This window comes from Rhizophagus irregularis, chromosome 15 (genome assembly GCF_026210795.1).
Source record: "Rhizophagus irregularis chromosome 15, complete sequence".
NCBI classification, from domain to species: domain Eukaryota; kingdom Fungi; phylum Glomeromycota; class Glomeromycetes; order Glomerales; family Glomeraceae; genus Rhizophagus; species Rhizophagus irregularis.
In genome coordinates this window covers 4,437,987-4,455,111 of record NC_089443.1, presented here as the reverse complement: position 1 = coordinate 4,455,111, position 17,125 = coordinate 4,437,987, and the positions used below count along the sequence as shown (strand labels likewise).

Sequence of the window (17,125 nt, the reverse complement as noted above, 5' to 3'; positions counted from 1 at the left end):
TATTGGAATGATGATAATCAAAATTGGGAAAGAAAAAGTCAAAATATGATTGTGGAATTGAAAAGATTAAATAATTCAAAAGAAATTACATTAGAATTCATTAATGAGGTAAGATAAATTTATTTTTATTACTATTTTTAGTATATCTTTAATTTCTTACTAAATATATTTTATTTTACAGACAAAAATAGATTATTTATTTTATGGAATAACTCAGAATCCGGAAACAAAAGATTATATAATGGTTTTGAGGAATAAATGTAAACGATGTAATTATACATGTTATGCAATGTATTTTCAACAATATTTCAACAATTGGACCAGTGGCAATGATGATATTGATAAATTTATTCATGATACTCAATTATTAGAACATACTAATGATTATGTAAGAAATTCATTAGAATGGATACCTTATGATAAACTTTATAATATTAAATATACTACAGAAAACAAATATAGTGCAAATTGGATTGATGGAAATATAAGTTATTGGGATGATGATAATCAAAATTGGAGAAGAATTGGTCAAAATATGATTGTGGAATTGAAAAGATTAAATAATACAAAAGAACTTACATTAGAATTCATGAATGAGGTAAGATAAATTTTTTTTATTAATATTTTAGTATATCTTTAATTTCTTACTAATATATTTTATTTTGCAGACAAAAATAGATTATTCATTTTATGGAATAACTCAGAATCCAGAAACAAAAATTTATATGATGGTTGTAAATGAAAGATGCAAGAAATGTAATTATACATGTTATTCAAAACTTTTTCAACAAAATTTTTTAAATTGGACTAGTGGTAATCATGATATTGATAAATTTATTCAAGATGCTCAGCTATCAACTCATAAAGATACAAAAAATACATTAGAATGGATACTTTACGATAAATTTTATAATATTGAAAGTATTGAAGAAGACACGTATAGAGCAAATTGGATTGATGGAAATTTATTTGATTGGGATCATATAAATCAAAATTGGGAAAGAAAAGGTAAAAATATGATTGTGAAATTAAAAATATTTAATAATCTAAAAAATAACATATTTGAACTTGCGAATAAGGTATAATAAGTTTATTTTTTATTAAAAATTTTTGATAAATATTCAATTTTTTTTTTGCTAATATATTATAATTTATAGGTTAAAAAAGATTATATATTTTATGGTATAACTCAGGATCCAGAAACAAAAGACTATATAATGGTTTTAGGAGATAAATGTAAAAAATGTAATTATACATGCTATACAATACATTTTCAACAAAATTTCATAAATTGGACTAGTGACAATGAAGATATTGATAAATTTATTCAAGATACTCAGCTATCGACTCATGAAGATAAGAAAAAAGCATTAGAATGGATACCTTATGATAAATTTTACAATATCAAATGCATTGCAGAAAACAGGTATCAAGCAAATTGGATTGATGGATATATGTGGGATTGGGATAGTAATAATCAAAATTGGACAAGAGTAAGTCAAAATATGATTGTGGAATTAAAAAGATTAAATAATATAAAAAATATTACATTAGAATTTATGAATGAGGTATAATTATTCGATTTTTTATTTAAAATTTTGATAAATATGATAAATATTCAATTTTTTGCTAATATATTATATTATAGATTAAAATAGATTATGTATTTTACGGAATAACCAAGGATCCAGAAACAAAAAATTATATGATGGTTTTAAATGAAAAATGTAAAAGATGTAATGATATATGTTATACAATACGTTTTCAACAAAATTTCATAAATTGGACTAGTGACAATGATAATATTGATAAATTTATTCAAGATACTCAGTGTTCAGCTCATTATGATATGGAAAATGTATTAGAATGGATATCTTATGATAAATTTTATAATATTAAATGTATTACAGAAGATAAATATAAAGCAAATTGGATTGATGGAAATATAAGTTATTGGCATCATGATAATCAAGATTGGGAAAGAGAAGATCAAAATATGATTGTAGAACTGAAAAAATTAAATAATCCAAAAGATATTGCATTAGAATTTATAAATAAGGTATAAGTTTATTTTTTTTATAATTTTTGTAAGCCTTTAATCTTTACTATATTATATTATATTCGTAGGTTAATAAAGCTTATGGAATAACTCAAAATCCAGAAACAAAAGATTATATGGTAGTTTTGAATGAAAAATGTAAAGAATGTGATTATATATGCTATTCAAAACGATTTCAACAAAATTTTAACAATTGGACTAGTGGCAATGATGATATTGATAAATTTATTCAAGATACTCAGTTATTGGCTCATAAAGATGTAAAAAATATATTAGAATGGATACCTTATGATAAATTTTATGATATTAAGTATATTGCGGAAGGTGGATTTGGCAAGGTATATAGAGCAAATTGGATTGATGGTTATATGAACAAGTGGGATAAGCATAATAAAACTTGGGAAAGAAGTGATCAACATAGGTTTGTAGCTCTGAAAAGTCTAAATAATTCAAGTAATGTCACACTAGAATTTATGAATGAGGTATTATTAATTTATTGTTTAATGAGATTTTCGATGATTATATATTTTTATTAATACATTTTGCATATTTTATATGTAGATTACATCGCATAGACAAGTATATGAAAAAAATTTTTATATTAAATATTATGGAATAACTCAGGATCCAGAAACAAAAAATTATATGATGGTCCTGGATTATGCAGAGAGTGGAAGTTTGCGAGATTATCTAAATAAAAATTATAATGAATTAAGTTGGAATGTAAAGATTAATTATTTGCATAATATTGCATCTGGACTTTATAATATTCATAATAATGAATTATTTCATCAAGATTTACATACTGGAAATATACTAAAAAATTATGAAGATATTCTCATAGGCGATATAGGATTATGTAAACCTGCAGATTATAATACATGGGAAATTCCAAAAAATAGTATATATGGTGTTTTGCCTTATATTGCTCCCGAAATTTTACGAGGGCAAAGTTATACTAAAGCTGCTGATATTTACAGTTTTGGTATAATTATGTATGAAATAATTTCTGGATTACCTCCGTATTATAATTTAAGTCATGATGACAATTTAGCAATTAAAATTTGTCAAGGGCTTAGGCCAAGGTTTGATACTGGAGTATCTCAATCAATTATACATTTAATCAAAAGATGCTTAGATGCAAATTCATCAATTCGACCGACAGCAATTGAAATTATAGATGAATTATGGGAAATAAACATGAGTAATTTAAAACAAAATGAAGAAATTAAAGAAGAAATTAATGATAATTTACCAATTAGTAATAAATCTTTGACTAGTTTATCATATAAAACACATCCAGAAGCTATTTATTCAAGTAGATTACTTAATTTTGATAATCTTCCTGAGCCAAAAAATTCTGATGATTATTATGAACAAAATGATGATATAATAAGTGAAATATTTTCAGGTATTATTCAATAAATTATTTAAAATAATATTAAATTTAAAATATTAACATCATTTAATTTATTAAACAGAATCATTAAATTAAAATGGTAAATTTTAATTTAAACCATTAAAAATTTTATGTTCATTAATCGTATTTAGGTAAAAATAGAAATTTAGAACAAATAACAAATTAGTAATTAGTAAATTTTAATTGCTTGTATTATTTTAAATATTTTTTTTTCCTTTTTTATCATTATAATTTAAAATCCTGTTTAATGTTGCTAAGACTGAAGATGATTTTTTTTTTTGCTACACCAATTTAATGGACTGGCGAATTTTTTTTATATATATATGTAATTAAACTGGATTTTAAATTTTAATGGTCATATATTTAATAAATATACAGCGTTTACTGTATTTATATTTATCATTATTTATTGAATAAATCACCCATAAAAAATTTATAAAAATGTGATATCTCTAATTAAAAGAAAAATTATATTAAAAAGGAAGATGAACATTATATTTATCAACCTTAATTGCTAATTTTAATATTGCATTTTATTATCTTTATTAGAAGGAATATTAGATACAAAATTGTGAAAATTTCATATTATACATATATCCCTCGATTTTTTATGCGGATTACTAATTATTTTTTTTTACTAGAACTAGTATCGATACAACTAATGATAAAAGGCCTACCGCTACGATACATATTAAATTTTTCACTAAATAGAAAAACGATTCCACGTTAATAATCCTAAATTCCCATAATTATTATTTTTAATATTACATACATTTTAAAAATAACAAATCTTCTAAAGTTCAAAGCTAAATACCAAACTTAAAACCGGAAAGTGTAACTTTATAACTTTATCTGAAATTTAATTAATTAAAAGAGTGTAGTAACGTTCCTAATGGTTCATCCATTCGTCAGTTCGAGGAGTGACACTCCATAAAGCTTCGGTCAGGCGTTATTATATCAAATGGATACAATATAGTGAATATACAGAGCAAACCATATTAGTAACATTAGTATTCAAGTACTATCATAAGGAAAAAATCTTTTTATTATTGTCAACTGCGCAGTATGTCGCACTAATCAACCTTGATCAACTATGACCAATGAAATTCCACAAAGTATGGCGTGGTAAAATCTTTATTTTAATTTGGAAAGAATCTACGTCAGTCAATCATAAATGAATTCAAAATGGTTTTAAACATAATTTCATACTCTTTCTCCCACTGTCCCACATTAAGTGTATTTTTCTTTGCCTAAAATATGTCAACGCAATTTCTTTCAAAATTAAGTCAAAATTATATTAAGTTATTAGATGACGATGAATATTATGATATCACTATCGAAGTCGGCGAAGATCCTAATGTAAAAATTCTACGTGCGCACATGAGTATTTTGTGTTACCGTTCTCCATACTTACGAAGGATTTTGGCTTCTAACAAAAATCGAAATAAGGAGAATATATTATCTCATATTAAATTATCAAAGATATCGCCCGAAGTTTTCCAAATTATCTTAAAGTAAGTTTAAATACATGCAATAAATTAAATACGAAATATCATGGACTCATGTTCAAATTCGAACTTTAAATTTTCGTATTATAGGTATATCTATGGTGGTACTCTTTCATTGAATGAACAAGACACTTTAGAAATTCTCAAAATTTTAATCGCTGCGGAAGAGTTGCTTCTTCAAGAATTAGTTGATTATTTACAAAAATATTTTATTGAGAATAAATCTAAATGGATGGAACAACATTTTGAACTTATTCATAGAACAAGTTTTCAGTCAAATTCTTTATTAGAACTTCAACAATTTTGTACGAACTTTATGGCAAACTCTCCAGAGAAAATATTTAAATCACTTGATTTCACGTCGCTTCCTGAAAAATCTTTAGTACAACTTATTAAAAGAGATGATTTACAAATGAAAGAAATCGAAGTTTGGGAACATGTATTAAAATGGGGACTTGCACAAAATCCTACACTTCTTCCAGATCCTAATACTTGGTCAGATGATGATTTTAAAACAATGGAAAATACTTTACAACATTGTTTATCTTTAATTAGATTTTTTAGTTTATCATCCAAAGAATTTTTGGAAAAAGTTCGTCCCTATAAAAGACTCATAAAACATCAATTTTATGAAGATTTATTAAATTCTCATTTGGATCCTAATAGTGAACCAAATGACAACATTTTACCTCCTAGAAATATTAGAATTGGGAGTATTATTGATTCAAAAATTGTTGATAACTTGAATATTATTTCAACTATTTCAAGATGGATTGATAAATTGGATGCTAGAAATAATTTTGCTTATTTAAAAGAACCATACAAATTTCAACTATTGTTAAGAGGGAGCCGAGATGGATTTACACCCAAAAAATTTCATGAATTATGTGATGATAAATGTAATACCATTACCTTTATTAAAGTAAAAGGAACGGAAGAAATTCTTGGTGGATATAATCCTTTAAAATGGGAATCTTCTGGTGGTTGTGGAAAAGCTGTGGACAGTTTTATTTTTTCTTTTAAAAATGATAATGTCGAAGATAGGATAATTAGTAATGTAAAATATACAGATTATGCAATACGTTATGGCCCTAACGATGGTCCATTTTTTGGTTTTGACATTATTATACATGCTGCTCATGAATCTGAAGTTTATAATGAAACTCGTTATAAAAAGAATTATTATAAAAAAAAGATAAGAGATACCGAAGGTCAATTTACTATGGAAGATTTTGAAGTATTTCAAATTATAAAGAGATAAATATACAAAATATTCTTACCAAAAAAACAAAAATATTATTGTTAAAAGTATTTAATAAGGGATCTCTCATGATAATTTACTGCAATTATAGGCGTATTTAAAGTACGAAAATGATTCGATTTTTTGATTTTTTACATTTAATCTAGATTAAAATGATGATTTTTAACTTTCACAGTCTCTTAACTTTCTATACTTATTTAATTTTTAAAGTTTTCAACTATTTAAAGTGTTGAGTTTGTAATTTGATCAAAAAGAAAAAACAATATTGTTTATAGAATGCAAACATGATCAATTTCTTTTATTGTGAAATTTTCAATACAGCACTCAGTGCACTGCTTGTTTGGAATAAACCAGTATATTTTCTAATGTTAAAATATATTAAATCAAATTAATTTTTTATGTTTCATCTTTTTAGCTCATCGTTTTGTTCACATTTAAAATCCGGGATAACAATCTAAAGGTCAGGTTTGAGTTTGCGCGCAACCCAGCCAAAAAAAAAATCATGTAAAATTTTCTTTTTAATACTCTTCTACAAACAAAATTGACCGCAATTTTAGTGTAACCGACCATGAACGGCTTTACATGAAAAAAATAATAATTAAAATGTCATAATTATTTTCTCAAATAAATTTACGTCTTTAATTATGAGTAATTTTTTAAAATTTTATTTAAATTATCCATATTTGTTACATTCATAATTCTATAAGAATATTCCAATAATTTTAGTGGTGTATTGAACTTACAGTATCTTTAAGGTAGAAAGAAAACAAAGACATTAATGGTTATAGGATGATCCTTATGTTAAAGATCTTTCTCACAAGACTAGTTTAATATATAAATTCTTTTTTATAATTTATCTAGAACTACGGTACCTAAATACTAAGATTAAATGTTTTGCAAGTATCTTAGTTTGTAATTTAGATAATTCTTTAATTTCTTATAAATTATCACAATATTTTAAAATGGTAAGAAGGAAAATAAAAAATATAAAAGAAAAATATAAAGAAAATAAAGAAAATAAAGAGTAGAAATATATAATAGTTATTGATTGGGTAAATTATCGGTCACCCCGAATTATTTAGCCATTAACAAAAAATAATCAGTCCATCAAAATCAGCATGATCCTAATAGACTGACCAATAAAAAGAACCAAAAGAAATAAAAGATAAAAGAAAATAAAAAAAGTCGATCAGGGAAGGCATATTTTGAATGCCGCCGTCATCGACGACCAAGTTAACTGGATTGGTGAGTTGATCAAAGCAAAAGCCGAATATATTAACATCATTGCCAACTATGTCGACCAATGGAGAGTTAGTTGAATTGGTAATTAGACTGATAGATATTTGGTGATGTTGAAGTTTATATTATTCCAATCAGTGCCAATTTCACTAATTTCGTCATTTTGTTCATGATTGTTACGTTTTTTTTTGTTTTGGTTAGTTTTGTAGTTGGGATATTTTATTGAGTGACGCCTTTTTGCTTCTCTATTACATCATCTGGTTCTTTTCTCCTAAACTTTTGAAATTTGGCAGATTTTTCACTTTTTCTCCTTGAGAAAGTTGAGAAAGAAGTTTTAGTTCAGCGTGCTTGTTTCCTCTGTATATCATAAAAGAATTTGGAGTGGAGGGGAGACGCTCTATGGACTCATTTTTTTTTGGCTTCTCTCGTTTCGTCCAAGTTATTTAATAAGTCATCAATGTTGAGTGAAAAAGTATAACCCCAGGACTTGATAAATTCTTCGTCAGTCATGTTTGTTCCAAGAGAATACTATCTGTTTGATTCTGGTGGTGATGGCGAAACTAAGGTATCAACTTTTACTTTTTATACCGAAGTAAAAGGTTGCTTAAAAATATTTCAAATTCTACCATAATTCATATAATCCTTCAGAATATTTTCTCTATAAAATATGAAAAATTATATTCAGATAGATTAATGAAATTAATTTATATAAATGGTTTCTTATGAATTATGACCGTGATGATAGACCAAATGGTAAAGTATAACAAAAGAATTACCTGATATTTTAATCAATTAATTATAACGTTTCTGATTTTGGTGAATTAAAAAGTATTTTTTTTTTATTTTTCCACCAATTAAAAATCCAATTTAAAGCTTTATATATTCTTGGGTTTGTACGGTGAAGATTTACTCGTATTTAATTTAAATCTGAATGTAATGAAAATTTATATATTTATAAATGTGATGAACAAAATTACATAAAAATTTGAAATAAAATCCTTTCACCTGTATATATCTATATTAAATATAATCCTGATTCATGGCTTGTTTTATAGGAAGGCTTTCATACCCTTTATTAAGATACCAATTTAACTGGTATAATTCCAAATTCCAATAATTTTCTAATCTTTGATTAAGTGCATTACATTTCAAATTTAAAATAATTTAAATATTCATACTCTAATTTCAACAATTCTAGTATCAACGATACTGTACATATGAAACCCGCATCAGATATCGCCTGACGCAAATCTACTATTATATCACAGTAAAATTTAAAAGATAGGAAGTTTTAACCGTAGAGAAGTTTTCTACAATAATATTTTCAAAAATGATGAGTTGGTAATATTGAAAGTACTGTAGGTTTTAATAACCATCAATATTTATAAAGTATTAAAATTTGGCGTGTTAACAAATTTTAGGTGAAAACGAGGCATTATAAAAAATATTTTTCCCTCGTAATATTCATAATTTGATAAATCGTATATCAAAAAATATCATTCTCTTATTGTGATGGTAATATGAAAGATTAAAAAAATATTTTATTCATTCGTTAATCAATAATACGGTACATATGTACCGTATTATTCAGTACGCAGTCGTCCAGTGTACCCCAAAAAATAAAAAAAAAATAAAATACATTTATTTGTAACATTTATCAATTATCACATGTTATTGTAAATTCATTGTGTTTTAGTCTGGGTAAATCACACGTAGATCTTGCAATTAGCCGCAAATTTACTGCGGAGATTTGCATAATATAAAGTATTTCACGACTACCGCACCGCAAAGATCTTTAAATCTAAGCCTTTTAACTTAAATTTAAATAAAAAATGAGACAATTTAACACTGATTGTTTAAATAAAATTTTTGAATATTTAGATGATGATGATATACATTCATGTTTACTAGTAAATCGTCTTTGGTGTCAAATTTCTGTTAGAATTTTTTGGGAAAAAATTCGAAATATTAATACTTTAATGTATTTTCTTCCAAATGAGTCAAGAAATTTTATTTCACCTCCTACTTCAAACCCTCCGATATTCAATTACGTATCATTTTGCAAAATTTTATCAATTAATGATATTCGTGACAAGGTTGAAAACATTCTTAAAAAACAAAATTTTATTTCATCACACGGCTTTTCAGATAATGTACATAAATTAGTACAGGAAATATGTAAATTACTCATGAGTCAAGCTCCTTCGTTAAAAAAATTAGTTCATTTAAAAACATCTTTTGATATGATAAAATTTAACTTTTATCCTGGAGCGGAAAATCGTTTAAAAAATCTCTCGGAATTGTGGTGTAATTCACGTATTTCATCGAAATTTTTTTTTCAATTATCAAATATATCACATAATATACGTTTACTTCATATAGAATTCAAAGAAGACCTTTCAAATGAATTAAAAAATTTAATTTCTGTCCAAAAAAATTTGAAATACGTGCATATATTGACTAATGAACGTAATTTACATTTAAAAATAGATTTTATATTAAAAGAATTACCTGACACTTTAACCGAACTTACTATTGGTGTAAAGAATAATATCTCATTGTCAGCTATTTCTAGATTTATAAATTTACAAAAACTTATATTAATGTTTACCACAAGAATTAATGGGGATAAATTAATCGAATTACGAGATATTGTTTTTCCAAAGTTACAAGTGTTAAAGCTTCTATTTAAAGGATTAAATTATAATTTTATAACAAATTTCTTAGAGAATAATGGAAAAAATCTAAAAGAACTTATGATGAATAAATGTGAAGGTAAAGGTTCATTATATTTAGTCATAGCCGAATTCTGTAAAAATCTTAGAAAACTTTCCTTTGTGCACAAAAATGATGAATTGGAAACGATGAAAATTGTTTTTGATAATCTCCAATATTTAGAAAGTATTCAATTTTGTTGTGGTGGTAATTATTTAAGTGATTTAGACGAAAAAGAGGCATTAGAGATATTTGTAAAATATTCACATCATAATGTTCGTGAATTAAGATTACATTATCAAGGTTTTATAATGGAAAAATTAGCTCCAAAAGAACTTGAATTCTTACTTAAAAGTTTGACAAACCGTGTACCACAAAGATCATTTTCTTTAATTATCACTCGTAAACTTCGTAATTTAGAGGAAAATGCTAAAAATATGGAAATAATTGAAAAATACATTAAATTAGGTATTATTAAGGAATTTAGGGTCATATATAATCCCCTTGTTGAATTATTTCCTATTGACTTGAAGAACAACAAAAAAGACTTTTTTTATAAAATGTTCCTGTATTCCCTCCAATCATAATTATGATATTAATTAATAACATTTAAAAATTATTTTTTATAAACTAAACGTATAGTTGAGACTTTTTTTCATTCCTTTTTTAGTATTATAGTGATTTAGAATTATATTAACAAATAAATTACTAATATTATGATATTATTTCTTTTTGCTTTTTTTTAATTTTATTAGATAACAATTGTTTTAACAAAGAAATAAAATAAAACTTTTGAGTATTATATTTAGTTGTAAAGTATAATGGGAGTCGATGTCCCTTGTAAAATGCATATTCTAGTTATATTATTACTTAAATATCTATTAAATTATTGTTTCTACTATTTTATTTTTTACCTTATTTTAAAGTTCTCTAATTTTATCCAAATTTGCCTAATCATATTGAAAAATAATATTAGTACAGGCTATTCATAATGCACTTAAAATGTTCCAAAGTCTACAGTATATTGTTTTAAATAGGACATGATATCATCATACCATATGAGTACCATTCCCAGTGATGATTTTATTATAAGTTGCCCAATATTATCTAAAATTTTATTTTTTCTAAAGCCAGTTACTAAAAACAATTTTACACCTAATTAATAAATCAGTAGCTGTTCAAAATCACATATCATGCAGAACTTGTATATTTTCCAGTGATTAATTTGATGTATTATTTTCATATGATTTATGAATAAACTCCAGACTGGATACTCGAATAATATATTTCATGTGAATTTACTTTAAACTATTTGATACCACACTCTTTTATTTCTACTAATTTGTGGCTATGTTTCAACTATGCCACATTATTTCACCAGGCTTATAATAGTTGGCTTAAGCTTATTAAACAATTCATATAATAAAAAGTAAAGCTGTATTGTAGCTCATTTCTATTTTTGGACCAGAGGCTTTTTAACGTACACAGTACGTCAGTACGTGTTCAAAAAATTCATTATATTATAATTCTTGTATCTATTCAAGAATTAATTGGGCTTTAGTAAAGTTTTATTATAATAAACTTGTGGCTGTAACTACAAAATAAAAATATATAAACCATGCCATTTCTTGAAGTTTGAATAATTTATTTCTTACATACTAAATTTTAGAATATAATACTATGTGGCCATAATTAATATAGCTATAAATAAACTTACATTATTAAAGCTAATACCAGTAATATTTCAGTACAAAAATATCTTGTAAAAAAATCGCAATCAATAAAATCAAATATGTATAGTCAAAAACCTCTTCAAATGTTTTGTTTAAAACCAACTTTTAATTAGAAATTATATACCAAATCAAAGTGTGCACCAATTTTTTAAGAAAATATATAAAATATAAAATGTTTATGAAAAGATATTTGAAAGAAATTATTTCTTTTTATTTTTAAAGTATGAACTTGTATTATTATGGATTATCAAAAGGAGATTAATTCCAATTGTAAAAAAAAAAAATTAATATTAGATGTTTAGCCCATATTATTAATAGTTATAGTCTAGTTAAATAGAAGAAAATAATTAGAAAAAATATTTAATAAACTGTGAAATAAGTAGCAGAAGAAATAATTAAAAGTTGTAATGGCAAAGATTATTACATTATTTTTGGTAATTATAGAATACCAAACAAACTAATAGTTGAAGTTAATCACAAAAATTAAGAATAGAGAAATAAGACGATATTTTACATGTCATTTCTTATTATTATATAGTACATGATAAAATAATAGCCCTTTTCTTTTATTGATTATCAGCAAATTGCAAGATAATCATCTTACTTCATTGTATTCATTTATTCTGGTGAATAAATCATGGGTATCTTTTTTAAAGAAACAGCGTTGGAAGATGTTTTTTAGAATAATGATGTCAAAGCAGGGACATATGTCATACATATGTAGATGAATTTTATATAGTACGTATGACATTTCATCAAAAAAAAAAAATGGGTAAAATTAATAAACTAGAGGAAAAGATGGTATTGGTTGGATAGCAATACCAATATTATGGAAATATTTCATGTACTTATGGAATTACTAACCAAGAAACACATGTAAAAATAGAAATATCTAAATAATTTTTGATGATAATGAAGAATATAGTTGTAGACAATTTTATCTAAATTTTAAGAGCATAAAGAAAAGGTCAATTTATTTTAGTACAACATTTTTTAAAGTTGATTATAAAATTTATCAATAAAGATCAATTAAGAAAGCAATTAGGAAGGTGTTAAAGAACAATCATTCTTTGTGTCAATACATAGAGATTTCTACTTTATATTATAAAGTAAATCAAATGTACATAAAGTATGTGAAAAACATATAGACAATTGACTCACAAATTAGAAACATGCAATGGCATTAAGATGAATAATAAAGGACTTTGATAAATATCACTATATACATTTTCATACTACTAGTTATTTGGTAACCAAAATTAATTTTAAATATTAAGTCATCCTAGCTTAATGGAGTAAAGAGCAAAAAGGGTTTATAACAACAATACATCTGATAACAATAAAGTTGAAGTAAAAGAAGAGCATAGTATTTTTTTGTTTTTATACAGAAAATCAGAAATTAACCCAAGAAATATCCAAATTATGTATGAAATGCTTACAGTTAGATGAGTTAACCAGTTGATATATAAAAACTGTCCCTTTCAAATAGTGGAAGATAAATACCAAATTGCACTTTATATTTAATTTAGAACTTCTGATCAACTTGCAAAGGAACTGAATATACCATGGCTATTACTTTAAGATCAAGATGGCAAATATTAATTTACCACTACCATCATTTCAAGATCTATATATATATATTACAAAATGGTTTGAATACATTAATGGTATTTATCAAATCATTCAAATAAGATAATATCAACTGTTGTAAAGAATGTGTCTTATAAAAAATAAAGGAACATTATGCAATAATTGAAAGTAATATTGAAGAAGTTAATTTCATATAAGAAACAAGTATTCTGAATGTTTAAAATTAATAGAATTTTTAAGAATGAAATTATGGTTTCCAATATTTAAATCCATACCCTTTATTTCCTTTTATAATTTCCAAAGAAAATATGAAAATATTTCTTGTTAAGCTATAAATTTTTCTGGGAAGTTGGGTTGTCATGAACAAATTTTCTAGTAGGACTGACCTAATAAGTAGCAGTTAAAGAGATACAAATATTTGTGTCCAAATTCTGGTAGATGTAAAGAAAATCTTAATAATAATGATCTGACAAAGGATATATATACATATTTATATTTATTACAAATATTAAAAGAATCCTATAGCTATATAAATTCCAATCTGATTCCCTTAGACCTAAACAGATTACTGTATCTTATATTATATTGATACAAAGTACAAACATATCATATAAGTAATAAAGAATTTCAGATATTTATGGATAAATGGCTAAGGTTAATAGTAATTGATCTATCACACTACTGTTTTTCAACAAAATTAAGCCTTGAAGGAAGCACAAAAGTTCAAAGTATAGGTAAGTAGGTATTGTGCACAAGATTTCTGAAATGCTTTTGAATGGAAACAGATAGAGTCTTTGATATTTATACATTACTATTTTAATAATAAGATACCTGGATGAGTCAAATTCAAAATTTCTTGAAAATAGCAATACTTAATGTTAAATACTTAATAATAAAACAAACAACAATTGATTATAAACTGATGTATGAAAAATAGATTATTATTTTTGGTATATATGAAACTAATTTATCAAAGAGGATATCTAAATTTTTATACAAATATGAACAATAATTGATATTTTAATTATACTGGTTTCAAAGTATAACATTTAGTAAAATAATTACTTTCAAATAGAATTATTAAAGCAGATTGAACAGAAAGAGATAGAATTGACTTACTTTTATGCAAATATAGTATAGCAAAAAAAGTAGTGGAAAAGAACTTAAGTATTCCAACATTAACCAAAATAGTTATAATATCTGATATGATGGATTGCTATTATATGATATTTTTAAATATCCGGAAGAGATTGAAATTATAAATGTTGGTAAGGAAGGAATGTCTTATGGCAAACTAAAAAGGCACCATAGCATATCTATGTTGGCATTAAGCAACATGTTGAAAGTTATATCATCTCTTCCATTAACATCAATGTTAACATCATCATCACTAACAACCAATAAACATTATACTCTTCAAAAAATGTTGAAATTTTAAAAACAAACAATAATTAGTTGATTCTGTATTATCCTTATATATGGATAGCTTTTCTCCTAATATTAGTTTATTTAATAAATTTAAGAATCATTGACATTGCTATATGAGGGAAGGATTCATGATTATTTTATTACTTAAATGTTGGAACTCATGCCTAATTCTTGGGATTTGTGAAGTACAGAAAAGTCTAAAGACTTTAATTCAATTAATCTTAATATGCAAAAAATTGGAATAAGTGCTGCTTAATGGAGTCTTACTGAATTTTTGCAATTTGATGTTTTGTATTAATTGGTTGGAGGACTTTATTTTTTAAATCAAAAAAAAAAAAGAAATCAGGAAGTACAGATATTCAATCAAATACCGTACCAGCAATCCTTTTCAAAAATATAAATAATACAGTAATTATAAATTTTCAAATTATTTTAATGAAAACTAGATTGGAGTACTCTTCCAGAACTTGTAATAAATCAAGTTTTATCTGCATTATGTATGGATTGATGATATTCTTATATAACAATCTATGAAATTGATGATTAATTACAAAATCATATAACTTGCAAATGTTATCAATCAAGAATAATTGACTTCCTCAACTAGAAGGTATACTACCTTTAGATTTAAAATGTAGATATAACACTTATTAATCAAAATCATTTATATGTAATTTTATTTCAAGCCAGGCTTATCTTGTAGTGTTATTTTAAAGTGAGCTTGCCATTTTTATCTTATAGTTTCACATTCTGATAATGAGTCCTGAAAAAAATATAATATTGCACCTACATACTGGAATAAAATTTCTGTCATTGGTTGGGGAGAACTATTAGATCAAATTGAGTTAAAAAGTCTTTAGGAAAGTTATATTGAATCTATTATCAAACAAAAGATAGTTAAATTCTCATCTTTAAATAAGCCCATAGATATAACTTGCTTATAAATATAAATTGATATTTTTTTAGCATAATTCTCCATTGCAGTAATTTAAACTTCTAAAAGATCTCTTTCCACAGATCATTCTGACCAATTTTTTCTAAGACAAACCTGTAATATTTAATTTCTCAAATAATATCTAAGATATTTAACAGTAGAGACAACCATAATATTACATTACAAAAGCTACAGTATAATTTGATTATACATTATTATTACCACATATTCAACTATTTAATATGAAGAATTATTCTATTTTTCATTTTTAAAATTCATATAGTTTATAAGTTCACCAGTTTATAATTTGTAGTTCTAGTTAGTACAATATAAGTTATACAACCAACCAACATATATATAGAATATTAGACATTGACATAGATCTTTGAGTTGAGCTGTAATTGTAGTACAACTAGCACAACTACTGTCACAAAAATTTAAACTGGGCATATACACATCTAAAAAACATTGACTCAAATCAATATTATTATCATACAATTGATATTTGCTATTCTTTATTCTCTATTGAATATTCTGATAATTCAGATAATAGAATTATTTTATTTATTTTTTTGTTACCACTATAAAATAGATGGCCACATGATATAAAATTTATTTAAATGAAATATTGATAGAAATTTTCAATCAGAAACAAGCTATTTAATCTGTAATTAGTGCTCTACACGAGCCAAGTTGGCTCATGAGCTGGCTCAAGCTTTTCAAGCTGAGCCAAGCCAAGCCATGATTAAATTGGCTTGGTGGCTCACGAGCCAGCATGGAAGAGCTCGAACCAGTTATTAGGCTCAGCTCAAAAAGCTCGAGCCTGTAACAGACTTGGCTCAAAAAGCTCGAGCTGGCTCATGAGCCAAACGAGCTATTATACAAAAAACGTTGCGAAATGTTTTAATATAATAATGCATGCATAAATGAAACGTTTTTGCAACTTTTTTTCATTGTTTATTAAAGAACGTTGCGAAAACATTTATTTAAGTTTTTACATGTAAAATTGAAAAAGAAACGCCAGAACTAATGATTCTGGCATTTTTACATGTAAAATTGAAAAAAAAAATGCCAGAACTAATGATTCCGGCATTTTTACATGTAAAATTGAAAAAAAAATGCCGGAACTAATGATTCCAGCATTTTTACATGTAAAATTGAAAAAAAAATGCCGGAACTAATGATTCCGGTGTTTTTACATGTAAAATTGAAAAAAAAACACCAGAACTAATGATTCC

At 24.9% G+C, this 17,125-nt stretch overlaps 3 protein-coding genes across 3 annotated transcripts; all 3 read left to right on the top strand.

Annotated features, from left to right (window-relative positions):
• Nucleotides 1-2,536: 2,536 nt before the first annotated feature.
• On the top strand, nucleotides 2,537-3,554 carry OCT59_007704 (uncharacterized protein; the record flags this gene model as incomplete). The annotated part of the gene is made up of 4 exons (XM_066150508.1): nucleotides 2,537-2,541; nucleotides 2,621-2,638; nucleotides 3,097-3,470; nucleotides 3,541-3,554. 4 exons carry the CDS (start codon nucleotides 2,537-2,539, stop codon nucleotides 3,552-3,554), a joined length of 411 nt encoding a protein of 136 aa, XP_065998868.1.
• Nucleotides 3,555-4,736: 1,182 nt separating this feature from the next.
• Nucleotides 4,737-6,248, top strand: OCT59_007703 (uncharacterized protein; the record flags this gene model as incomplete). The annotated part of the gene is made up of 2 exons (XM_025314961.2): nucleotides 4,737-4,993; nucleotides 5,078-6,248. The coding sequence occupies 2 exons, from the start codon at nucleotides 4,737-4,739 to the stop codon at nucleotides 6,246-6,248; spliced, it is 1,428 nt and encodes a 475-aa protein (XP_025184029.2).
• A 3,071-nt stretch (nucleotides 6,249-9,319) lies between these two features.
• Nucleotides 9,320-10,789, top strand: OCT59_007702 (uncharacterized protein; the record flags this gene model as incomplete). The annotated part of the gene is made up of 1 exon (XM_066150493.1): nucleotides 9,320-10,789. One exon carries the CDS (start codon nucleotides 9,320-9,322, stop codon nucleotides 10,787-10,789), a length of 1,470 nt encoding a protein of 489 aa, XP_065998867.1.
• Between the last annotated feature and the right edge of the window lie 6,336 nt (nucleotides 10,790-17,125).